Source organism: Tachyglossus aculeatus, chromosome 4, assembly GCF_015852505.1.
Source record: "Tachyglossus aculeatus isolate mTacAcu1 chromosome 4, mTacAcu1.pri, whole genome shotgun sequence".
NCBI lineage: Eukaryota > Metazoa > Chordata > Mammalia > Monotremata > Tachyglossidae > Tachyglossus > Tachyglossus aculeatus.
In genome coordinates this window covers 30447434-30473421 of record NC_052069.1, presented here as the reverse complement: position 1 = coordinate 30473421, position 25988 = coordinate 30447434, and the positions used below count along the sequence as shown (strand labels likewise).

The 25988-nt window shown below is 43.4% G+C and overlaps 2 protein-coding genes across 11 annotated transcripts in view; one reads left to right on the top strand and one right to left on the bottom strand.

Moving 5' to 3' along the window:
• DNAJB4 (DnaJ heat shock protein family (Hsp40) member B4) overlaps positions 1 to 4670 on the bottom strand; it is a 60559-nt gene extending 55889 nt beyond the window's left edge. For 3 of the 5 annotated variants that reach the window (XM_038744711.1, XM_038744710.1, XM_038744712.1), the window contains exons 1-2: positions 4583 to 4670; positions 341 to 443 (exon numbers count right to left, since the gene is read on the bottom strand). The gene's annotated coding sequence lies outside the window, so the exon portion shown is untranslated. The remainder of the gene's footprint in view (positions 1 to 340; positions 444 to 4582) is intronic. The other 2 variants (XM_038744715.1, XM_038744713.1) reach the window with 2 other exon arrangements.
• FUBP1 (far upstream element binding protein 1) overlaps positions 4569 to 25988 on the top strand; it is a 38618-nt gene continuing 17198 nt past the window's right edge. The window contains exons 1-8 of one of the 6 annotated variants that reach the window (XM_038744703.1): positions 4571 to 4623; positions 4830 to 4995; positions 21851 to 21941; positions 22808 to 22870; positions 23715 to 23753; positions 24740 to 24782; positions 25326 to 25375; positions 25458 to 25529. In XM_038744703.1, the coding sequence (XP_038600631.1) occupies positions 4867 to 4995; positions 21851 to 21941; positions 22808 to 22870; positions 23715 to 23753; positions 24740 to 24782; positions 25326 to 25375; positions 25458 to 25529 (487 nt within the window). In that variant the 5' untranslated portion in view covers positions 4571 to 4623; positions 4830 to 4866. Of the gene's footprint in view, positions 4624 to 4829; positions 4996 to 16486; positions 16596 to 21850; positions 21942 to 22807; positions 22871 to 23714; positions 23754 to 24739; positions 24783 to 25325; positions 25376 to 25457; positions 25530 to 25988 lie in introns of those variants that run through there. The other 5 variants (XM_038744704.1, XM_038744709.1, XM_038744706.1 and 2 more) reach the window with 5 other exon arrangements.

Here is a 25988-nt window from a genome sequence, read left to right as displayed (position 1 = left end):
CATTCTGTATGTCTCCCCGCAATGCAGAAGGAAGAGCAGGGAGGAGAGTTGAGGGCTTAGGCAGGGCTGGCCAACTTGTACTTCCCAAGCGCTTAGTACAGTGCTCTGCACACAGTAAGCGCTCAATAAATGCGATTGATTGATTGATTGATTGATTGAGGAGAGGAGGAGAGGAAAAATGGGGGCTCAGTCAGGGAAGGCCTCTTGGAGGAGGTGAGCTCTCAGTAGGGCTTTGAAGGGAGGAAGAGAGCTATATGTACGGAAGTGATGCGAGAGGGGTTGAGTACCTGCTCAGGGGGTGCAGAAGGACTAAAGGGTCAATTGATGGGTAAAAGCTTACTCGGGGAAGGTGTCCTGGAAAAGATGTGATTTCAGGAAGGCTCGGGGATGAGATCAGTAGTCTTCCAGGAATAAAAGAGGGAGTTCCAGGTAGGGCGTCAGGCCTGAGCGAGATGTCAGAGGTGGGAGAGAAAAGGCCAAGTAAGTAGGTTTATTTAATAATAATAATAATAATAATAATAATGGTATTTGTTAAGTGCTTACTATGTGCAAAGCACCGTTCTAAGCTCTGGGGGGGATACAAGGTGATCAGGTTGTCCCACGTGGGGCTCACAGGGTTAATCCCCATTTTACAGATGAGGGAACTGAGGCACAGAGAAGTGAAGTGACTTGCCCAAAGTCACACAGCTGACAATTGGCGGAGTCGGCATTTGAACCCATGACCTCTGACTCCAAAGCCCGGGCTCTTTCCACTGAGCCACGCTGCTTGGGGTTTAATGATAAAGGACTGTAAATTAAGTAGAGGAGAGAGAGCTTTAAATTGAATTGAATGCCTTAAAGCCAATGGTTAGGAGGAAACAAGAACAACCTTTTGAAAATTTTGAGGCCTTTCCTGATTACGTCCTCTTTTCTCTGCCTCCTGCTCACCTCTGCATATCTATGCACTTGGATAATAATAATAATAATAATTTTGGTATTTGTTAAGTGCTTACTATGTGCCAAGCACTGTTCTAAGCACTGGGGAGGATACAGGGTGATCAGGTTGTCCCATGTGGGGCTCACAAACTTAATCCCCATTTTACAGATGAGGTAACTGAGGCCCAGAGAAGTTAAGTGACTTGCCCAAAGTCAAACAGCAGACAAGCGGTGGAGCCGGGATTTGAACCCATGACCTCTGACTCCCAAGCCCAGGCTCTTTCCACTGAGCCACGCTGGATCTGTACCCTTCGGTCATTTAGTATTCACCCCATCCTCAGTCCCACAGAACATATGTACAAATCTACAAATTATTGATTTATATTAATGTCTGTCTCCACCTCTAGACTGTAAGTTCATTATGGACATGGAATTTGTCTACCAACTCTGTGGTACTGTATTCCCCGAAGAGCTTAGTACGGTGTTCTGCACATATTAAATTAATCAGAGATACCACTGATCGATTGAATTTTGATTAGTGGGGAGACATACAGAATGACACGGTAGAAAAATCACCTGGACAGGAGAGTTAACTATAGGCTGGAGAGGGGAAATGAAGTGTGGCCTATCAGATAGAAAATGGATCTAGGAGTCAGAAGGACCTGGGTTCTAATCCCAGCGCTGCCACTTGCCTGCTGTACGTGGGCAAGTCGTTCACTGTGCCTCAGTTACCTCATCTGTAAAATGGGGATTAAGATGGTGAGTCCCACTTGTCCACCTCTTTAGCTTGTATCAACCCCCAGCGCTTAGTACAGTGCCTGGCACATACATAGTAAGTGCTATCGAGAGAGGGAGAGAGATCAGTGAAGAGCCTGGACAGGATATGACAAGTAGAGAAGCAGTGTGGCTCAGTGGGAAGAGCCCGGGCTTGGGAGTCAGAGGTCATGGGTTCTAATCCCGGCTCCGCCACTTGTCAGCTGTGTGTGACTTTGGGTAAGTCACTTCACTGGGCCTCAGTTTCCTCATCTGTAAACGGGGACTAAGACTGTGAGCCCCACGTGGGACAACCTTGATTACCTTGTATCCCCCCCAGCGCTTAGAACATAGTAAGCGCTTAACAAATACCAACATTATTAAGTACCTGGGCCAGCCTGGCTGGAAAGGAAGGAGCAAACCCCTTGGCAGCCTTAACATAGGGGTTGGACGAGATAGTAGATGGTGAGGCCAGGCAACCTCCCTCGACAAACGCTGGCTTTGGGTAGGGAGCGTCTCTATATTCATTCATTCAGTCACATTTATTGAGCGCTTACTGTGTGCAGAGCGCTGTACTAAGCGCTTGGGAAGTACAAGTCGGCAACATGTAGAAGCAGTCCCTACCCAGCAATGGGCTCACAGTCTAGAAGGGGGGAGGCAGACAACAAAACAAAACATGTGGTCAGGTGTCATCAGAATAAATAGAAGTAAAGCTAAATGCACATCACTGACAAAATAAACAGTAAATATGTACAAGTAGAATAAATGAGGTAAAAAATCTGTACAAACATATATACAGGTGCTGTGGGGAGGGGAAGGAGGTAGGGCGGGGGGATGGGGAGGGGGAGAGGAAAAAGGGGGCTCAGTCTGGGAAGACCTCCTGGAGGAGGTGGGCTCTCACTACATGTCGCCGACTTGCACTTCCCGAGCGGTCAGGACAGTGCTCTGCACACAGGAAGCGCTCAATAAATACGACTGAATGAATGAATGAGTGGCGGGGCTAGACCTGACCCAAAACTCGTCCCCCATCCCCACTTACCTGAGTGTCTCAAGCGGGCTCCCACCACCCGACAAAACTCCAAATGGGGTAGGAGGTTAAATGGGCGACATTTAAATGGGCAGCCGAGGACAACATGTTGAGGCCTCCCAGGCCGCGCCCCTCCAACCGCTGGGACAGTGCTTTGCACACAGTAAGTGCTCAATAAATACGATTGAATACGATTGAACTCAATAAATACGACTGGCGGGCGGGCGCGAGGACATAACCTCCTTCCCCTCCCCACAGCACTTATATATATATATATATTTGTACAGATTTATCACTCTTACTTGTACATATTTACTATCCTATTTATTTTGTTAATGATGTGCATATAGCTCTAACTCTATTTGTCCTGACGATTTTAACACCTGTCTCCCTGTTTGGTTTTGTTGTCTGTCTCCCCCTTCTAGACTGTGAGCCCGTTGTTGGGTAGGGACCGTCTCTACCTGTTGCCGACTTGTACTTGCCAAACGCTTAGTCCAGTGCTCTGCACACAGTAAGCGCTCAATAAATACGATTGAATGAATGAATGAGCCCATTGTTGGGTAGGGACCGTCTCTATCTGTTGCCGACTTGTACTTCCCAAGCGTTTAGTACAGTGCTCTGCACACAGTAAGCCCTCAATAAATACGATTGAATGAATGGATGAATGAATGACTTGGCCTTCCCAAGCGCTCAGGCCAGCGCTCTGCACCCGGTAAGCGCTCAATGAATGAATGAATCAATCAATCAATACGATTGAATGAATGAATGACTTGGCCTTCCCAAGCGCTCAGGCCAGTGCTCTGCACCCGGTAAGCGCTCAATGAATGAATGAATCATCATCATCAATCGTATTTATTGAGCGCTTACTGTGTGCAGAGCACCGTACTGAGCGCTTGGGAAGTACAAGTCGGCAACATATAGAGACGGTCCCTACCCAACAGTGGGCTCACAGTCTAAAAGGGGGAGACAGAGAACAAAAGCAAACATACTAACAAAATAAAATAAATAGAATAGATATGTACAAGTCAAATAAATAGAGTAACAAATATGGCTCAGTGGAAAGAGCTTTGGAGTCAGAGGTCATGGGTTCGAATCCCGGCTACACCACAAGTCTGCTGTGTGACCTTGGGCAAGTCACTTCACTTCTCTGAGCCTCAGTTCCCTTATCTGTAAAAATGGGGATTAAGACTGTGAGCCCCACGTGGGACAACTTGATCACACTGTATCCCCCCCCAAGCGCTTAGAACAGTGCTTTGCACATAGCGCTTAACAAATGCCATCATTATTATTATTATTATATACACATTTATGTACACACTATGTGTACACATTATGTACACATTATATACATTTTAGACTGTGAGCCCACTGTTGGGTAGGGACTGTCTCTATATGTTGCCAATTTGTACTTCCCAAGCGCTTACTACAGTGCTCTGCACATAGTAAGCGCTCAATAAATACGATTGATTGATTGGGTAGGGACTGTCTCTATATGTTGCCAATTTGTGCTTCCCAAGCGCTTAGTACAGTGCTCTGCACATAGTAGGCGCTCAATAAATACGATTGATGATGATATACACATATACAGGTGCTGTGGGGAAGGGAAGGAGGTAAGAAGGGGGGGATGGAGAGGGGGACGAGGGGGAGAGGAATGAATGAATGCGGTTGAATGAATGAATGAATCAATAAATACTAATGAATGAATGAATCCATCCATACGAGTGGATGAATGAATGAGTAACGGCCCCCTCGGGGGCGGGGCCGCCTCTCCCGTTATGACGTCACCGATCCGGGTGACGTCATCGGCGGCCCCCGGCGCTTTAGCGCTCCTGGCGGCCGGCGCCGGCCCCTGCACCCCCCCTCCCTCCCCCGCTCGGGAAGACTTACCGGTGCCGTTTCCAAGGGAGCCCCGCGCGCCGGGAAAAGAGGCACGGGAAAAAGGGAAAGGGAAAGGGAAAAGGATGGGATGGGACGGGGACGGCCGGGGAGGGGAGGGGCTGGAGGGCGCCCGCTCTCGCGAGAAGACCCGAGAGGCCGGGCCGGGCCGACGTCTCGCGAGACCCGTCCCCGCACGCTGGTCGCGCAAGAATGTGAGCGGGCCGCGGCGGCCGCCATTTTCTCCCTTTCTTCATAGCGGCGGCGGCGGCGGCGGCGGGCTGGGCACCGTGGCCATGGCGGACTATTCCACCGTTCCCCCTCCCTCCTCGGGCCCGGCCGGCGGCGGAGGAGGCGGAGGAGGAGGAGGAGGAGGCGGCGGGGTCAACGACGCCTTCAAAGACGCGCTGCAGAGAGCACGACAGGTAGGGAGGGCCCCGCGCCGACACCACACGGCCCGGCCCGGCCCCGGCGCCTCACAGCCCGGGGAGGGCCGCCTCACGCAGTAATCACGACAGTCGTGACATTGAGTAGGCGCTTACTATGTGCACAGCACCGTGCTAAACCTTCATTCGTTCATTCGGCCCCATTTACTGAGCGCTTACTGTGTGCGGAGCACTGGACTAAGCGCTTCAACGCTGAGGAGGTTGCACGGTAATAATGGCATTTATTAAGCGCTTACTATGCGCACGGCGCCGTTCTAAACGCTGAGGAGGTTCTGAGGTAATAATAGCATTTACTCCATTCAATCGTATTTATTTATTAAGCGCTCACTATGTGCGAAGCACATACATTACAATAATAATAATGGCATTTATTAAGCGCTCACTATGTGCAAAGCACCGTTCTAAACGCTGAGGAGGTTTCATGGTAATAATACCATTTACTTCATTTAGTCGTATTTATTAAGCGCTCACTATGTGCGAAGCACATACATTACAGTAATAATAATGGCATTATTAAGCGCTTACTGTGTGCACAGCACCGTGCTAAACCATTCATTCATTCGGCCCTATTTACTGAGCGCTTACTGTGTGCGGAGCACTGGACTAAGCGCTTCAACGCTGAGGAGGTTGCGAGGTAATAATGGCATTTATTAAGCGCTTACTATGCGCACGGCGCCGTTCTAAACGCTGAGGAGGTTCTGAGGTAATAATAGCATTTACTCCATTCAATCGTATTTATTTATGAAGCGCTCACTATGTGCGAAGCACATACATTACAATAATAATAATGGCATTGATTAAGCGCTTACTATGCGCACGGCGCCGTTCTAAACGCTGAGGAGGTTCTGAGGTAATAATAGCATTTACTCCATTCCATCGTATTTATTTATTTGTTAAACGCTCACTATGCAAAGCACCGTTCTAAACGCTGAGGAGGTTTCATGGTAATAATACCATTTACTTCATTTAGTCGTATTTATTAAGCGCTTACTATGTGCACAGCACCGTGCTAAACCTTCATTCGTTCATTCGGCCCTATTTACTGAGCGCTTACTGTGTGCGGAGCACTGGACTAAGCGCTTCAACGCTGAGGAGGTCGCGAGGTAATAATGGCATTTATTAAGCGCTTACTATGCGCACGGCGCCGTTCTAAACGCTGAGGAGGTTCTGAGGTAATAATAGCATTTACTCCATTCAATCGTATTTATTTATGAAGCGCTCACTATGTGCGAAGCACATACATTACAATAATAATAATGGCATTGATTAAGCGCTTACTATGCGCACGGCGCCGTTCTAAACGCTGAGGAGGTTACGAGGCAATAATAATATTTACTCCAATCGTATTTATTTATTAAGCGCTCACTATGTGCGAAGCACGTACATTGCAATAATAATAATGGCATTAAGTGCTCACTATGTGCAAAGCACCGTTCTAAACGCTGAGGAGGTTTCATGGTAATATTACCATTTACTTCATTCAGTCGTATTTATTAAGCGCTCACTATGTGCGAAGCACATACATTACAATAGTAATAATGGCATTTATTAAGCGCTTACTATGTGCACAGCACCGTGCTAAACCTTCATTCATTCATTCGGCCCTATTTACTGAGCGCTTACTGTGTGCGGAGCACTGGACTAAGCGCTTCAACGCTGAGGAGGTCGCGAGGTAATAATGGCATTTATTAAGCGCTTACTATGCGCACGGCGCCGTTCTAAACGCTGAGGAGGTTCTGAGGTAATAATAGCATTTACTCCATTCAATCGTATTTATTTATTAAGCGCTCACTATGTGCGAAGCACATACATTACAATAATAATAATGGCATTTATTAAGCGCTCACTATGTGCAAAGCACCGTTCTAAACGCTGAGGAGGTTTCATGGTAATAATACCATTTACTTCATTTAGTCGTATTTATTAAGCGCTCACTATGTGCGAAGCACATACATTACAGTAATAATAATGGCATTATTAAGCGCTTACTGTGTGCACAGCACCGTGCTAAACCATTCATTCATTCGGCCCTATTTACTGAGCGCTTACTGTGTGCGGAGCACTGGACTAAGCGCTTCAACGCTGAGGAGGTTGCGAGGTAATAATGGCATTTATTAAGCGCTTACTATGCGCACGGCGCCGTTCTAAACGCTGAGGAGGTTCTGAGGTAATAATAGCATTTACTCCATTCAATCGTATTTATTTATGAAGCGCTCACTATGTGCGAAGCACATACATTACAATAATAATAATGGCATTGATTAAGCGCTTACTATGCGCACGGCGCCGTTCTAAACGCTGAGGAGGTTCTGAGGTAATAATAGCATTTACTCCATTCCATCGTATTTATTTATTTGTTAAACGCTCACTATGCAAAGCACCGTTCTAAACGCTGAGGAGGTTTCATGGTAATAATACCATTTACTTCATTTAGTCGTATTTATTAAGCGCTTACTATGTGCACAGCACCGTGCTAAACCTTCATTCGTTCATTCGGCCCTATTTACTGAGCGCTTACTGTGTGCGGAGCACTGGACTAAGCGCTTCAACGCTGAGGAGGTCGCGAGGTAATAATGGCATTTATTAAGCGCTTACTATGCGCACGGCGCCGTTCTAAACGCTGAGGAGGTTCTGAGGTAATAATAGCATTTACTCCATTCAATCGTATTTATTTATTAAGCGCTCACTATGTGCGAAGCACATACATTACAATAATAATAATGGCATTGATTAAGCGCTTACTATGTGCAAAGCACCGTTCTAAACGCTGAGGAGGTTTCATGGTAATATTACCATTTACTTCATTCAGTCGTATTTATTAAGCGCTCACTATGTGCGAAGCACATACATTACAATAGTAATAATGGCATTTATTAAGCGCTTACTATGTGCACAGCACCGTGCTAAACCTTCATTCATTCATTCGGCCCTATTTACTGAGCGCTTACTGTGTGCGGAGCACTGGACTAAGCGCTTCAACGCTGAGGAGGTCGCGAGGTAATAATGGCATTTATTAAGCGCTTACTATGCGCACGGCGCCGTTCTAAACGCTGAGGAGGTTCTGAGGTAATAATAGCATTTACTCCATTCAATCGTATTTATTTATTAAGCGCTCACTATGTGCGAAGCACATACATTACAATAATAATAATGGCATTTATTAAGCGCTTACTATGCGCACAGCGCCGTTCTAAACGCTGAGGAGGTTACGAGGCAATAATAATATTTACTCCAATCGTATTTATTAAGCGCTCACTATGTGCGAAGCACATACATTGCAATAATAATAATGGCATTTATTAAGTGCTCACTATGTGCAAAGCACCGTTCTAAACGCTGAGGAGGTTTCATGGTAATAATACCATTTACTTCATTTAGTCGTATTTATTAAGCGCTCACTATGTGCAAAGCACATACATTACAATAATAATAATGGCATTTATTAAGCGCTATGTGCACAGCACCGTTCTAAACCTTCACTCATTCATTCAGTCGTATTTGTTGAGCGCTTACTGTGTGTGGAGCACTGGACTAAGCGCTTGAACCCTGAGGAGGTCGTGGGGTAATAATAATAATGGCATTTATTAAGCGCTTACTATGCGCACAGCGCCGTTCTAAACGCTGAGGAGGTTACGAGGCAATAATAATACTTACTCCATTCAATCGTATTTATTTATTAAGCGCTCACTATGTGCGAAGCACATACATTACAATAATAATGGCATTGAATAAGCGCTTACTATGTGCACAGCGCCGTTCTAAACCTTCATTCATTCATTCGGCCCTATTTACTGGGTGCTTACTGTGTGCAGAGCACTGGACTAACCTTTGAACCCTGAGGAGGTCGCGAGGTAATAATAATGCATTTATTAAGCGCTTACCATGCGCACAGCGCTGTTCTAAACGCTGAGGAGGTTACGAGGTAATAATAATAGTAATGACGTTGATTAAGCGCTTGCTGTGTGCACAGCACCGTTCTAAACCTCCATTCATTCAGTCGTATTTACTGAGCGCTTACTGTGTGCAGAGCACTGGACTAAGCGCTTGAACCCTGAGGAGGTCGCGGGGTAATAATAATAATAATGGCATTTATTAAGTGCTTACTATGCGCACAGCGCCGTTCTAAACGCTGAGGAGGTTATGAGGTAATAATAATAGTAATGGCATTGATTAAGCGCTTCCTATATGCACAACACCGTTCTAAACGTTCATTCATTCATTCGGCCAGATTTACTGAGCGCTTACTGTGTGCAGAGCACTGGACTAACCTTTGAACCCTGAGGAGGTCACAAGGTAATAATAATAATAATGGCATTTATTAAGCGCTTACTCTGCACACAGCGCCATTCTAAACGCTGAGGAGGTTGCAAGGTAATAATAATAGTAATGGCATTGATTAAGCGCTTACTATGTGCACAGCGCCGTTCTAAACCTTCATTCATTCGGTCCGATTTACTGGGCGCTTACTGTGTGCAGAGCACTGGACTAACCTTTGAACCCTGAGTAGGTCGCAAGGTAATAATAATGGCATTGATTAAGCGCTTACTATGCGCACAGCTATAACGCTGGGGAGGTTACAAGGTAATAATAATAGCATCTACTCCATTCAATCGTGTTTATTTATTAAGCGCTCACTATGTGCAAAGCACCGTTCTAAATGCTGAGGAGGTTACAAGGTAATAATACCATTTACTCCATTCAATCGTATTTATTTATTTAACTACCCACTATGTGCAAAGCACATACATTACAATAATAATATTGGCATTTATTAAGCGCTTACTATGTGCACAGCACCATTCTAAACCTTCATTCATTCATTCAGTCGTATTTACTGAGCGCTTACTGTGTGCAGAGCACTGGACTAACCTTTGAACCCTGAGGAGGTCGCAAGGTAATAATAATGGCATTTATTAAGTGCTTACTATGTGCACAGCACCGTTCTAAACCTTCTTCCATTCATTCGGCCGTATTTACTGAGCGCTTACTGTGTGCAGAGCAGCGCTTACTGTGTGCAGAGCACTGGACTAAGCGCTTGAACGCTGAGGAGGTTGCAAGGTAATAATGGCATTTATTAAGCGCTTACTATGCGCACAGCGCCGTTCTAAACGCTGAGGAGGTTACAAGGTAATAATAGCATTTACTCCATCCAATCTTATTTATTTATGTATTAAACGCTTACTGTGTGCAAAGCACCGTTCCAAATGCTGAGGAGGTTACAAGGTAATAATAATAGTAATGGCATTGGTTAAGCGCTTACTGTGTGCACAGCGCCGTTCTAAACCTTCATTCATTCATTCGGCCCTATTTACTGAGCGCTTACTGTGTGCAGAGCACTGGACTAAGCACTTGAACGCTGAGGAGGTTGCAAGGTAATAATAATGGCATTTATTAAGCGCTTACTATGCGCACGGCGCCATTCTAAACGCTGAGGAGGTTACGAGATAATAAAAATAGCATTTACTCCATTCAATCGTATTTATTTATTTATTAAGCACTTACTATGTGCAAAGCGCCGTTCTAAACGCTGAGGAGGTTACAAGGTAATAATAGTAATGGCATTGATTAAGCACTTACTATGTGCACAGCACCGTTCTAAACTTTCATTCGGCCGTATTTACTGAGCGCTTACTGTGTGCAGAGCACTGGACTAACTATTGAACCCTGAGGAGGTTGCAAGGTAATAATAATGGCATTTATTAAGCACTTACTATGCGCACAGCGCCGTTCTAAATGCTGAGGAGGTTACAAGGTAATAATAATAGCATTTACTCCATTCAATCGTATTTACTTATTTGTTAAGCGCTTACTATGTGCAAAGCACCGTTCTAAATGCTGAGGAGGTTATAAGGTTAAAATACTAATAATAATGGCATTTATTAAGCGCTTACTATGTGCAGAACACCGTTCTAAACGCTGAGGAGGTTACAAGGTAATAATAATCATAATGGCATTTATTAAGTGCTTACTATGTACAAGGCACCATTCTAAGCGCTGGGGAGGATACAAGGTGATCAGATTGTCCCACGTGGGGCTCAGTCTTCATCCCCATTTTCCAGATGAGGGAACTGAGGCCCAGAGAAGTGACTTGCCCAAAGTCCCCCAGCTGACAGTTGGCGGAGCCGGGGTTTGAACCGATGACCTCTGACTCCAAAGCCCGGGCTCTTTCCACTGAGCCACGCTGCTTCTCAGGTGATCCTAAGCATTGTGGCTTCAGTGGAAAGAGTCAGAGGTCGTGAGTTCAAATCCCGGCCCCGCCAATTGTCGGCTGGGTGACTTTGGGCAAGTCACTTAACTTCTCTTGGCCTCAGTTCCCTCATCTGTAAAATGGGACAACCTGATCACCTTGTAATCTCCCCTAGCGCTTAGAACGGTGCTTTGCACATAGTAAGCGCTTAATGAATGCCATTATTATTATTATTATTACTATTATGGCTCTACCAATTGCCAGCTGTATGACTTTGAGGAAGTCACTTCTCTAGGCCTCAGTTCCCTCATCTGGAAAATGGGGATGAAGACTGGGAGCCCCCCGGGGGACAACCTGATCACCTTGTAACCTCCCCAGTGCTTAGAACAGTGCTTGGCATATAGTAAGCGCTTAATGAATGCCATCATTATTATTAGAGAAGCAGCGTGGCTCAGTGGAAAGAGCCCGGGCTTGGGAGCCAGAGGTCATGGGTTCTAATCCCAGCTCTGCCACATGTCTGCTGTGTGACCTTGGGCAAGCACTTAACTTCTCTGAGCCTCAGTTACCTCATCTGTAAAACGGGGATGAAGACTGTGACACCTCCCCCCCCGGGGGGGGGGGAGAACCTGATCACCTTGTATTTGAACCCACGACCTCTGACTCCAAAGCCCGGTCATTTTACACTAAGCCACGCTGCTTCGTTCTTAAGCGCTCAGAACAGTTCTTGGCGTGTATTAGGCGCTTAACAAATAGTCATTATCATTCTTCCTCATTCGATCGTGTCCTCATCAGGTCGTTGCCCTCACTGTATTAATGATGTGCATAGAGCTCTAATTCTATTTATTCTGAGGGTTTTGACACCTGTCTGTTTTGTTTTGTTGTCTGTCTCTCCCTTCTAGACTGTGAGCCCCTTGTTGGGTAGGGACCGTCACTAGACTTGTACTCTCCCAAGCGCTTAGCACAGGGCTCCGTGCACTGTAAGTGCTCAATAAATACGAATGAATGGAAATTGGACACCCCCCTCCCCCCCAGTCTATTTCCCGAGGACGGATGCCTTCTTTTTACCTCAGCGCGGAGATTCTTTGGAGAATTATTCATTCATTCAGTCGTATTTATTGAGCGCTTACTGTGTGCAGAGCACTGGAATCCCGGCTCCACCACATGTCTGACACAACTTCTCTGAGCCTCAGTTCCCTCATCTGTAAAATGGGGATTACGACTGTGAGCCCCACGTGGGACAACCTGATCACCTTGTATTTCCCCCCCCCAGCACTTAGAACAGTGCTTTGCACATAGTAAGGGCCTAACAAATGCCATCATTATTCTGTGTATATATGCTTGTACGTATTTATTACCCTATTTCACTTGCACATATTCTGTTTATTTTATTTTGTTAATATGTTTTGTTGTCTGTCTCCCCCTTCTACACTGTGAGCCTGTTGATGGTGGGTAGGGACCTTCTCTATATGTTGCCGACTTGTACTTCCCAAGCGCTTAGTGCTTTGCACATAGTAAGCGCTTAACAAATGCCATCATTATTCTGTGTATATGCGTTTGTACGTATTTATTACTCTATTTCACTTGTACATATTTACTCTATTTTCTTTTGTTAATGTTTTGTTGTCTGTCTCCCCCTTCTAGACTGTGAGCCCGCTGTCGGTGGGTAGGGACTGTCTCTATATGTGCCGACTTAGAAGCGCTTAGTACAGTGCTCTGCACACAGTAAGCGCTCAGTAAATACGATTGATTGATGACTTGTACTTCCCAAGCGCTTAGTCCAGTGCTCTGCACACAGTAAGCGCTCAATAAATACGATTGAATGAATGAATGAATGACTAAGCGCTTGGGAAGTCCAAGTCAGCAACAGATAGAGACGGTCCCTACCCAACGACGGGCCCACAGCCTAGAAGGGGGAGACAGACAACAAAACAGGGAGGCACCCCCCGAAGTCCCCCGGAGGGGTCTGCTGCCGGCAGGCAGGCGGCCCCCCCCCCCCAATAGTCCAACTCCGTCCCTGCCCCCCCCCCCCCCCCCCCAAATCCCGGTTTGGGGGCTCCCCGGGGACGAGGCAGGCCGCAGCACTTGTTGGGGCGGGGGGCTTTTCCCGCGCCGGCACTTAGACAAAGGTTCCTATATATATATATATATATATATATATATATATATATATATACATAAAGGTTCCTATATATATATATATATGTGTGTGTGTGTGTGTCCTCTCTCTCTCTCTCTCTCTCTCTCTCTCTCTCTCTCTCTCTCACACAATCACAATGGGAGGTTCGCCTCCTGCTGTGTGTCGAGGCAGTAGCCAACCAAGCGGCACTTGGACAAAAGGGGTGTGTGTGTGTGTGTGTCTCTGTCTCTCTCTGTCTCTCTCTTTCTGTCTCTCTCTCTCTCTCTCACACACACACACACAAAATCACAATGGGAGGTTCGCCTCCTGCTGTGTGTCGAGGCAGTAGCCAACCAAGCGGCACTTGGACAAAAGGGGTGTGTGTGTGTGTGTGTGTCTCTGTCTCTCTCTCTCTCACACACACACACACACTCACAATGCGAGGTTCACCTCCTGCTGTGTGTCGAGGCAGTAGCCCTTCAGTCGTCCCCCAACCACCGTGCATCCCGCTAAATCCACAAAATGGCCTCAGCCCTCCCCACCCACGGTCCCATTCGAGCCTGCCTTTTCTTTCGCCACCGTAAGCCACCCGTAAACCGCCGACATTCCCCCCCCAGGCCCCATCTGGACGCCACCTTTCCCCTTCAGGGCACCTATTTCCCCACTAAACGGAGCAGCTGAGATTACGTGTCTCCTTGTCTGCAGGCGACTGTTGTTTGGGGGGGGGGGGGGGGTGTTTAGTGATGCTACGAATTCATTCATTCATCCAATCGTATTCATTCATTCAATCGTATTTATTGAGCGCTTACTGTGTGCAGAGCACTGGACTAAGCGCTTGGGAAGTACAAGTCGGCAACATATAGAGACGGTCCCTACCCAACAGCGGGCTCACAGTCTAGAAGAGACAGAACAAAACATATTAACAATATGTACAAGTAAAGTAGAGTAATAAATACATGCAAACATAAAGGTGCTGTGGGGAAGGGAAGGAGGTAAGGCGGGGGGATGGAGAGGGGAAGGAAGGGGAGAGGAAGGAGGGGGCTCAGTCTGGGAAGGCCTCCTGGAGGAGGTGAGCTCTCAGTATGATCTCGAAGCCCTTTCAGAACCTCGTGGAGCGCTTCGAACAATGCTTGGCACGTGGGAAGCGCTTAACAAATGCCATCATTAGGATTACTTATTATTTCACTGTTTGGTGAATGTAGTTTTAATGCGATAGCCCTACAGTCTAGAGTTTTGACATTACAATCGATCTGAAAAGAGTGGGGAACTTCCCAGACTGTGCTTTTTATTTTATTTTATTTTGTTAATATGTTTTGTTTTGTTGCCTGTGTTCCCCCTCCTAAACTGTGAACCCGCTGTTGGGTAGGGACCATCTCTATGTGTTGCCAACTTGTACTTCCCAAGTGCTTAGTACAGTGCTCTGCACACAGTAAGCGCTCAATAAATACGATTGAATGAATGAATGAATTACTCTATTTTTTATTTTACTTGTACATATTCTGCTTATTTTATTTTAATATGTTTTGTTTTGTTGCCTGTCTCCCCCTTCTAAACTGTGAGCCCGCTGTTGGGTAGGGACCATCTCTATGTGTTGCCAACTTGTACTTCCCAAGTGCTTAGGTACAGTGCTTTGCACACAGCGCTCAATAAATACATTTGAATGAATGAGCTCCCTCCTTCCTCTCCCCCCGCCTTACCTCCTTCCCCTCCCCACAGCACCTGTATATATGTATATATGTTTGTATGTATTTATTACTCTATTTTTTATTTTACTTGTGCATATTTATTCTATTTATTTTATTTTGTTAATATGTTTTGTTTTGTTGCTGGTCTCCCCCTTCTAAACTGTGAGCCTGTTGTTGGGTAGGGACCATCTCTATGTGTTGCCAGCTTGTACTTCCCAAGCGCTTAGTCCAGTGCTCTGCACACAGTAAATGCTCTGCACATAGTAAGCGCTCAATAAATACGATTGATGATGAATAAATACGATTGAATGAATAATACTGGACAGACAGAACTTGGCTGAGTGTTTTGTGTCGTACCAAGATTAATTTTTTGTACTAATTCTTATTACTCCCATCCTCAAAGTTAGGAAAATTGGCACAGCCTCAGCCATCCATCACCAGCTAAAAGTTATCAGAAATACCGAAGGGGAAGAAAGAGCAGTAAGGTGGCTACTGTGTTGTATTCAAGCAATTCTTTTGCTTTCATAAGTTTAATGTATCTGCGGTCCGAAGTATCCTGTGAGGGAATGGGACTTGAGTCTTAAGGCTAATTCCCCGGACCCCAATAAATTACATTTTTATAACACTGACCCGTTAAACAAATGTTACTTAAACTAGGTGAAATCTTGTTACAGTGACTAGATTTCTCCTGCTAAATTAGTATCAGAGAGTTGATGATAGTTATTGTATTTTCTAAACTCTCACTATGTGCCAAGCACCACTCTAAGCATTGGGGTAGATACAAAGTAATCAGGTTGGACACAGTCCCTATCCCATATGGGGCTCTCAGTCTTAATCCCCCTTTTTACAGTTGAGGGAACTGAGACAGAGAGAAGCAAAGTGACTTGCCCAGGGTCACACAACAGACAAGTGACAGAGCGGGAATTAAAATCCATGTCCTCTGACTCCCAAGCCTGTGCTTTGGTCACTAGGTCAAGCCGCCTTACGAGTTGGATCTGACATCAACCCGTTCCCATCAAAGTGCATTAGTGTTTCATTTTAGGAGTGGGTCATTTAGGATATCTGTGATATTTGGCTTTGACTTGTTCTTCCAAGTGTGGGAATAATCTCCATTATCTAGGTATATGGAGATTTTGGGGAAAGTTACTGGCTAAATTTTGATATCCTGGCATCCTAAAAAGAATATCGTTAATTATAAGGATTCAGCCCTCATTTTTTTTTTCAGTCTTAAGTTTGGCACTAGGTAAATTGCTACACTAGCCTTAAATAATAATAATTATGGTATTAAGCACTTACTATGTGCCAAGTACTGTTCTAAGCACTGGGGCACATAAAAGGAAATCAGGTTATCCCACATGGGGCTCACAATTTGGTTTTATAAATAAGCCTCGAACTGAAAGTTTTTGCCTTTTGTGACTTCAAGTTTAATTATTGTTGTTTTTTGAACTTGGAAATGCAATTTAACCAGGTTTCTTAGCAGTCCTTCCACTATTCAACCAAGGATGTTATTCTGAAAAGCCTCAGAGCCAGGAATACAACCCAGATCCTCGGACTTCATTAAGAGAAGTAACACTCTCTGCCCTCAGAACAGGTACATATAATCACATTCAGAACAGATTAGAGGGCCAGGAATTTCTCCTCACCAAGCAAAATAAATCAGAGTCATTCTGTTTCCCTATGCCCTGCTGCAGTAATGAAGCTGAAGATTGCATCCTGCCTTATGCTGCCTTCGTGGCCTAGGAAAAATGATAATTGGATTCATTTCGGTAATGGTATAAGCCCATCATCAACTCCAAACGGCTGAAGGATGTATTCATTTAGTAGCCAATTTGGATTATTGGCAGTATTTTGTTTCTAAATATTTCTGTGTTTTTGAAACTGTGTTAAAAGCCCCATATTCCTGAGACTAAAAGCATAGTTTCTTTAGCAAAGCAAAATGTGCTTTTAGTACTGTTTTCCTTTTGTTCAGCAGATGGACTGTTTTCCTATAATTCTTTGAAAGGACCCTGCCATGAAAATTTCATCTAGCTAGAGCACACCAGAAGCAGCGTGGCTTAGTGGAAGGAGCACAGGCTTGGGAGTCAGAGGTCATGGGTCCAAATCCCTGCTCCACCAGTTGTCAGCTGTGTGACTTTGGGCAAGTCACATCACTTCTCTGTGCCTCAGTTACCTCATCTGTAAAATGGGGATTAAGACTGTGAGCCCCAGGTGGGACAACTTGATTGCCTTGTATTCCCCCCCTCCCCGCCCCCAGCGCTTAGAACACTGCTTTGTCATCATCATCATTATTATTTCCAAGTTATAGGTGTCATGATATTTAAGTTCCTTTAGCACTAATAAGCACAAATGTTGAATACTGTAACAAGTCATAATTCCAAAAAGCTTGATCACAGTGTGACACTGGATAAACTGGCATTCCATACACTGCGTTCTTTTTTTTAAAAAAAAGTAGTATATGATAAACAATAATATAGAAGGATTTGGAATTCCGTGGATTATTTAGTTTTTCAAAATACTTCCAACACTGAATTCTTCTAACAGTTGGGGATTGGTTTGGAAAACTGAATAACTAAGAACGTATGAGCTGTGCACCAATGGAACTAAATACAATCAACTTATCAATAGTATCTGTTGAGGTCTTAAGGTGTGCAGAGCACTGTACTAAGTACTTGGGGTGTATGGTAAAACAAGGGTAATCCTTAAACTCAACGAGCTTAGTGGGAGAGAGATATTTTAAAATATAGGTGAGGTGAGCAACCCAGTATAAGGCCGTGTACATTAGTGCATTGTAGGTGGAGTGAGTGTCTAAAATGCTTGAGGGATTTGATGATTATGATGATGGGGTCAAGTGCCTTGGTGACAGTAGGGAAAGAAAATGGGGTGGGAAATGAGTGGTTAGTCAGGAAAGGATTCTTGGAGATGTGATTTTAGTGTGGCTTTGAAGATAATGGTGGGGCGTGAATTCCATGTCGACAGTGAGAGGGGCACAGTTAGTAGGTTGGTATTAAAGGAGCGAAGTGAAGGGGCTGGTTTGTAGTTAAAAAAAAAGAAAAGAGGATAAGTAAGGGAGAAGAAGCTGGTTGAGTACCTGGAAGGCGATGATCAAGAAGTTTTTGCTCAATGTGGAGACAAATAGGCAGCTACTAAAGGTTTTTGAGGAGTGGGGACATAGGCACAGAATAATGTTTTAGAAAATCTTTACGAGCAGAAAAATCAAGTGTGGACTCCAGCCTGTAAGCTCACTGTGGGCAGAGAATGTGACTGTCCTATTGTATTCTCTCAAGCACTTAGTAAGTGCTCTATAAATATCAGAAGCAGCTTGCGTAGTGGCTAGAGCACAGGCGTGGAATTCAGAAGGTCATGAGTTTTGATCCCGGCTCTGCCACTTGTCTGCTGTGTGACCTTGGGCAAATCACTTCGCTTCTGTGCCTCAGTTCCCTCATCTGTAAAACAGGGGTGGGGACTGAGGCCACATGTGGGACAGGGACTGTGTCCAACCCGATTTGCTTGTATCCACCCCAGCACTTAGTACAGTGCCTGACACGCAGTAAGCATGGAACAAATGCCACTATTATTATGGTTATTAGTATGATTGATTGAAGAGGCTTGGAGGCAGGGTGTAGTCAGCAAAGAGATTGATGCACTGGTGGGGTTGGGGTAAGACAAATGCTTTGATCAGTATGGAAGCAGCCTGGATAGAGAGGAAGAGACAGATTGTGGAGATATTGCAGATAAAGAACCAACATCGAATATGAGAGTTGAAAGAGAGGGAGAAGTCGAGGATAGTCCCAGGATTGTGGGCTTGTGATGCGGAGAGAGTGGTGGCGATGTCAATAGATGGAAAAGTTGTCGGAAAGAGAAGCATGGCCTCCAGGACAGAACATGGGCCTGGGGTTCAGAGGGTCTGCTTGCGATCTTGGGCAAGTCACTTAACTTCTCTATGCCTGTTACCTCATATGTAAAATTGGGAATAAGAATGTGAATCTCATGTGGGACATGGACTGTGTCCAACCCGATTAGCTTGTATCTACCTCCAGTCCTTAGAACAGTGCCTGGCACGTACTAAGCACTTAACTAACAAGTATGCTTTGGGTGAGAAAATTAGCTTTTGAAATGCTGAGTTTGCAGTGTTGGTGGGACATCCAAGTAGAGATGCCCTGAAGGCATTAGGACTAGCCAGATTTGCAGTGGAGATTTGGGAGTCATCCCTGTTGGATGGTAGTTGAAACTCTGGGAGGGGAGGAGCTCCTTGAGAGAGTGAGTGTAAATAGAGAGTAAAAAGGGACAGGAGTGAGCCTTGAGGAGCTGATAAGGAATCAGAGAGAGACCCAGGAGTGGCCAGACTGGTAGGAGGAGAGGATTGGTGTAGGACTGTGTTAGTGAAGGTATGGCTTATGCGCTTTGAAGTGTATCCCATTAAAGCCCTTGATATTCAGTCGACCCTCAGTTCTGCTGCGCTGGGCTATAATCCATAATTTATTTCAATATGTTTCCTCCTACAGACTGTAGGCTTCTTGTGGGCAAGCAGTGTGTTAGGAGATGGGAGTGGTCCAGCATGTCAAAGTCAGCTGAGAGGGGTAGGAAAAGAGTCCATTAGGTTTGGCAAGGTGAAGTCACCTTTGTGAGTGTAGTTTCAGTGGAGTAGAAGGAGCAGGAGCTGGATTGTGTGGGGTTGAAGAGAGGAAGTGGGGCATCAGTTTTAAACTCAGTTCGAGTTTAGAAAGGAATGGAAGAGAGGTGGGGCAGTAGCTGGAGGGTGCGATGGAATTGAGGGAAGGTTTTATTAGGGTAGAAGATATGTGAGTGAAAGCAGAGGCAAGCTGCCATTGGCCGAGTGGATGATTAAAAATAGCAATTGAGGGAAGAAAGGAGGGGGGACATGTTTTAAATTGTGGGTTGGGGTCCCTTGCGGTAAGCGCATTTTAGCATAAATGTTAGCCTCTATTCCTGAAGAGACCTCAGTAAAAATAGCTCGGTTGGATAGTTTGTGTGCATGTGAAGTATTTCTTGACCGGTTGCTGTTTTATGATAGCCGCTCCTTATCTCTGCATCCTTTTCAGCTAATTCATGTCCTTCTATAGAAAATTCTTTATTGTTTTGATGCTGTGTCGTGATGCCTAATCTCACGTTTGTATTAAGGGCTTTACCTCGAATTACTGATTTGATGCTACATTTAGAAAGCCAAATGTACCTGAGGAATGGACAAAATCCTTGCTTGGGCCTGCTCCCTACCCATCTGCCCGGTTGTTGCAATGATGATGTTGCAGGAACGGGGGTTGGGTGGGATGCGGGGGCTGGAAAGAGTTGGGACAGGAGGAATTCTTAAACATCAGTAACAAGTGTGGTAGAAGCAAAATCTTCAATCGGATCTGTCCTCTGATTCCAAGAAAGGAGACTTGAATATGTTGTGGTAAGTCTGTTGGAGCACTGTTTGAAATAGGGCTAGAGGTTTGGAGTCAGTAAAGATGCTTTTAATGTTAATTGTCACATAAATGAGTGATTTCGGCACTAGGCAAAGTATTTTAGGCAATTGGAAATGACAACCCAAAATAGGCACATTCCTAGGCTCCTTGTGGCAGTCATGCATCAATACTGTAACAACACCATGTGTTAGGGATACTAATTAAAATGATCTGAAAGGTGGCATTGTCCAACAGTGAAACAGCTTAGTTCCTGTTTCCCTCTCAAGTCACTGTTTGCCAGCCAATTTGGAGTTACCTGGATGTAGCATTCTGGTGTCATTTCTCCTTCTCTGGTTGTGGGATCACAAACTTGCCCAAGGGAAATTATTATAGGTGGAAGAAGTGATTTCAGAGGCCCTACAGCTTCATTTAAAGTAATTCCTGACAGAAAGCATACAAGAAACTGGAAGAAACATTTCGCACTCCTATCTACAGTTTAGTGCAGAATTTGAGTTCGATCTCTCATATGACGTGTAACAAATTCACTACTGCCAGAACATGGGAGAATTCTTCTGATTATGCAAGATATGTATACAGCATGATATGCAGTGTCAGAAGAACTGGTAGTGTATATTTGGAAAACTTTGGACTTAAAGAACTAAGTTTTCTTTATGAGGGATTCTGAAAAAACTAAGTCATTATAGGAAATCAAAGTATCTTCTAATGTACAGGAACCAAAAAATGCATCAGCCAGGGGCTCATGAGCTATCCTGAAGATGAACAAAATAAAGTTATTGGGCTGCCTGGATAGAAATAGGCAAGAACATTTCTTTATTGAAGGTCCCCCCGCCCCCAATTACTGAATCCAGCATATCCAACCTGGCCAGGAGGAGGGAATCCGATTTGAATTGTGTTCTGAGAAACACCAATTTTTGCATGGGGGGGGAGGTCTTTGAGCTTTAAAAATGGAAAATGATTTTTTATGTAATAGATTCAATTTCAAGCACATAGCCGCCTTTGCATTTCCCATTTGGATTGGGGTTAGGAAACACCGTAGTAGTAGTGTTTACTGAGTGCCCATGGGGTACAGCGTCTTGTACTAAGCACTAAAAAGTGGGTATGCTGGCTTCAGAAGGTACATAGATAAGAACTTTGCTCCGTGCAGCCGGGCTGTCTCATTGTCACTGCCTTAACCTGTTCATGCTACTTTGATCATGAAATACGGATTGCATCAAAACAGGTAGTTATTTTAATTCTGTTTTTGGAAACTTTTGTGTTATGGTTTTTAACTTGACAGTACACTCTCACTCAATACAAGCACTTACATTTTTGTTGTAGAAAAAGATAAATTGTCAAGCCTAATAATGACTACCTTCTGTAATAATTTCATTATCTGTAGTTAGACTGTTTTCTTGAATCAAAATTTTTTTTCTCTCCCCTGTAGATTGCAGCCAAAATTGGTGGTGATGCAGGGACATCACTGAATTCAAATGACTATGGTTATGGAGGACAAAAGAGACCTTTAGAGGATGGAGGTACGCTGTCATCTTAAAACATTTGTGCATTTTGTCTAGTGTTCCAGTGGTATGCTTCAGAACTGCAGCACAAACATGTGTTCATAAATTCAAAGAAGTCCTGAAAAAAATTTAGGTTTACATTAGCCTCCTGGGAGAAAAGAATCATAACTCTTTTGTACTGAGTTGTACGCCTAGGCAAGGTAGGTGGAACGAACATGTCAACTAGAAAGTTCACCATCATACATGAATAATAGTTGTCCATAAATCAGCGATCCCCTATCACACTACAGTAGTATGTTCATTTTGCAGCACTGATTATCGCTTTAGTGTGCCTTTGAAACAAATGTTAAAAGGTAACATTTCTTTCTAGAAATCTAGAGAAAGCTTTTACTAATTTTGCCCATTGTGATAAATAAAACCAAATGAGCATGTTACCATTCATTATCTCCTTGCTGTTGAATATTCCAGTTTAAAACTTGATGTTGCTGTAGTTTGCTGCAGCAGTGTGTAGCAGGATGTGCAATTTTTTTTGGTGTCTTTTTGGTTTGTTTAATTAGTGTGGACTCACAGGCTTTTGTACTTTACAGAGTCTTTACTAAATTGGCAAGAAACTTCTAAACTTAGAGGTGCGGGAATGTTTTTTTTTCTGCTAGGTTTGTTGTGTGAGGTTGACACTTTTTTCTTTTTGCATTTTTCTTTTTTTTTCTTTTTTTAAAGAGGATTATGACAGCCTTCAAAATGTAACGCTAGCCTTGACCAGGATACTGTTTCCTATTAATAAAAGTGTTTTTTTCCTATTTAATAGTGAGGTTTTTAATATACAGAAATGAGCTAATGATGCTTCAGATGATGTATGTAATGTATTCTTTTTATTTTATGTGTAGATGGCTCTTGGACAAGTCCGAGCAGTACAACACACTGGGAGGGAATGCCCTCTCCTTTTAAAGGCAGGAATTTTTATTTATTACCTGTGTTTAGTATGTAAACGTGAAATAAACTAGTGGATCCTTGAAATGGACACAGATATTTCTTGGATTATGTGTCTGAATTTTTGCTGCACATCATTATGGTGTTTCATCCTATGAACTTGAATTTGGGGTGGGAAAGAAGCATCTGAAGTATTCTTTTTGTCTCTTCTAAAGTATGCATTGCATTCATTCATTTGTATAAAGATTTGGATGAAGTTAGCAATAGTTGTTTTTGCTGAAGTTTATGCTGTGAAATGTTTTAATAGTTGATTAGGAGCATTCTAACAGTTTAGGTTGAGATTGCATTGCAATATGATTATTCTTGCAGTTTTGTGGTTACTGTCAGATTCATTCAACTATTGGTATGTCCATTTTTCATATTGATAGTCTTTTTTATCTTCGGTTCCTACAATGGAAGCATCATTAGCCATTAGCACCTGATATTTTGCTAGCTGTGGAGTTAAATACTTCGTCTTTTATCATTCTTAAAGCACTTAGCGTACTTTAAGGTCAGTGATTGAATATCCATCAATAAAAGTGATTTTAAAAAATGTCTGTGCCTCTTTAAAAACATGACCAGATAATAAAAATATCGAATTTTTCTTTCTAGAATAAATGGCAGGTTTTGGGGTTTTTTTTGTTGTTGTTGTTGTTGGTTTTGGTTTTCGAATGACAAACTAAACTACATCCCCTGAAATTTCAATAAAAGGCATACATTGGGTTTCATTGAGAAAAAATTGCTACAGTTCACACCCGGGACAGCCATTAGTTTAAAAAGTCATGTCCTTTCTGGCAAAAAATTAAACAGCTCTTAATTTTGCAGATCAACCAGATGCTAAGAAAGTTGCACCTCAGAATGACTGTAAGTATACTTTATTAATTTGGCAATCTTAATTAACCAGGTGCTAATAGTCACATCAAGAATCTGGCACTGACACTTGGTGGGTATTATTTAGATTGCTATAATCAATGTTAGGTTCCCCCTCTTTTCTTCCCTATGCCCAAGTGAGGAGTTCAATTGCTTTCTTCACATGATAGAATATGAATTTTTTTTGCAAATTTTTCTCTTGAAACCTTGATTTTTGCATCAGTGGTATTTAGTCATTTTAATTAATTGGGAGCCTTAAAACATCCCTATTTTTGTGAAAAGCAATATGTGGACTGGCTATTTTAGCCAAATGAATTATCTGATGGAAACAGCTATTGCTTCTACATTGATTTTTGTGCACACCTTGAAAAATTTCTACCATTGTATACATGCCAAATTTCACTGCTTTTAAGTCTCTAAAACCACCAATATTGAGAGAATCCCAGGGAAGAGAACTGAAGATGATTAATCTTGAATTTTTCTTCCTCCCCACACCATTCCAGCCATGACTCCTGGCTGCTCCTTTCAGACACCCAACACCTGTCCTTAATTACATTGTAGTTTCATTCACCTATTGATTATTATAAATCTTAGTTCATTTTAGGAATAGAGTAAGAGAGTGTAATAATAATTATAATAATAATGGTACTTGTTAAGCACTTACTCTGTGCCAAGCACTGTCCTAAGCACTGGGGTTGATACAGCTTAATTAGGTCGGACACAGTCCCTGTCCCACATTAGAGCTCACACTCTTAATCCCCATTTTACAGATGAGGGAACTGAGGCCCAGAGAAGTGAAGTGACTTGCCCAAGGTCACACAGCCGACATGTGGCGGAGCCGGGATTAGAACCATGACCTTATGACTCCCAAACCCGCACTCTATCCATTAAGCCACACTGCCTCTCAACCCTGCAGACACAAAAAATAAAAACCTTAAATAGTGAACTCAATTTTTAAAATATTCCTTGGTTCTTTGTAGCCTTTGGATCACAGCTACCACCACCAATGCACCAGCAACAAAGGTAGAGTTACATTGTGTTTTTTTTTTTTAAATTTTGTCTGTCATCAGTAGAAATGTGTATAGATACGAGGGACTAAAGTTTGGTTGAATGTTGTTTCATTTTCCTTTTCATAGCTAGTTTGGAGATCTCGTTTGCTGAAAAACTGAGGCAAACTTTAGCAAATTTTGTAACTTTATGTGATCATTTAGCAGGTGTGAATATGAAGTGTGTTTCCTGTGTTTTCTTAGGTTAAGTGGGCAGCAGAGAAATTGGGCATAGTGTGAGTTTTATAAAATTGGAAAGATAAAGCCCATTAACCTTATTAGGATTCACATTTGTTTGTGCCTTACAAGATTTTTCTGTGAGCTGAAATAAAGTTCTAGAATCTTAATTTTGTCACAGTGTATGGAATCAGTAAAACATGGCACCGATATTAAGGCTCCCTCCTGTAGAAGTACGGAAGGGTTTGACTAAGCTTTATTTTACCTTTCTTTAAAAAAAATTGTATTAAAGTTTCCATTTAGGGAAATATTGGCTCATTTGTTGTATTTCACTCCTTTTTAGATCAGTAATGACAGAAGAGTATAAAGTTCCAGATGGAATGGTGGGATTTAGTAAGTAATATAGGAAATATACTTTAATGCATTTATCAACCTTTTCATGCCATTAGTTCAATTATTATTTTCTTTTTAATAGTAATTGGCAGAGGAGGTGAACAGATCTCACGTATACAGCAAGAATCTGGATGCAAAATACAGATAGCTCCTGGTAACAGATTGTTCTCTGATATTTTACTTTGTGGTCATTGTATTTGTAGTTCAGAAATACAGTGCACTTTGAGTGTGTCGTGGTTTTTTGTGATGTAATTTTCTCTGCATTGTCATATAATTTAGGATTCTATTTCCTACCCAAACAGTGTAGCTGTTGAAGGCTAGCACTTGCAGCCTTTTCTCGGTAAAGATAGTTTTCTAAGCTGTATAGGGGCTGGAATAAAAGTGCGCTCTTAGAGCAAGTTCAGTCAGATGTGCTGGGGAAGGAGGTGTTGGTTTCAAGGGGCTTTGTTCACCTTTCTGACCCAGCTGAGGGGTCCAGGACACAGGCATACATCACTCCTACGTTTATACCTCCACTCTCCTGAATTGTGGGAGGGTTCTCATTTCCTAAAATCACTCTGCTTAAACTGTTTTCTAATGTTACTAGTTAGCACAAAGCATTTCATCTTGGAAA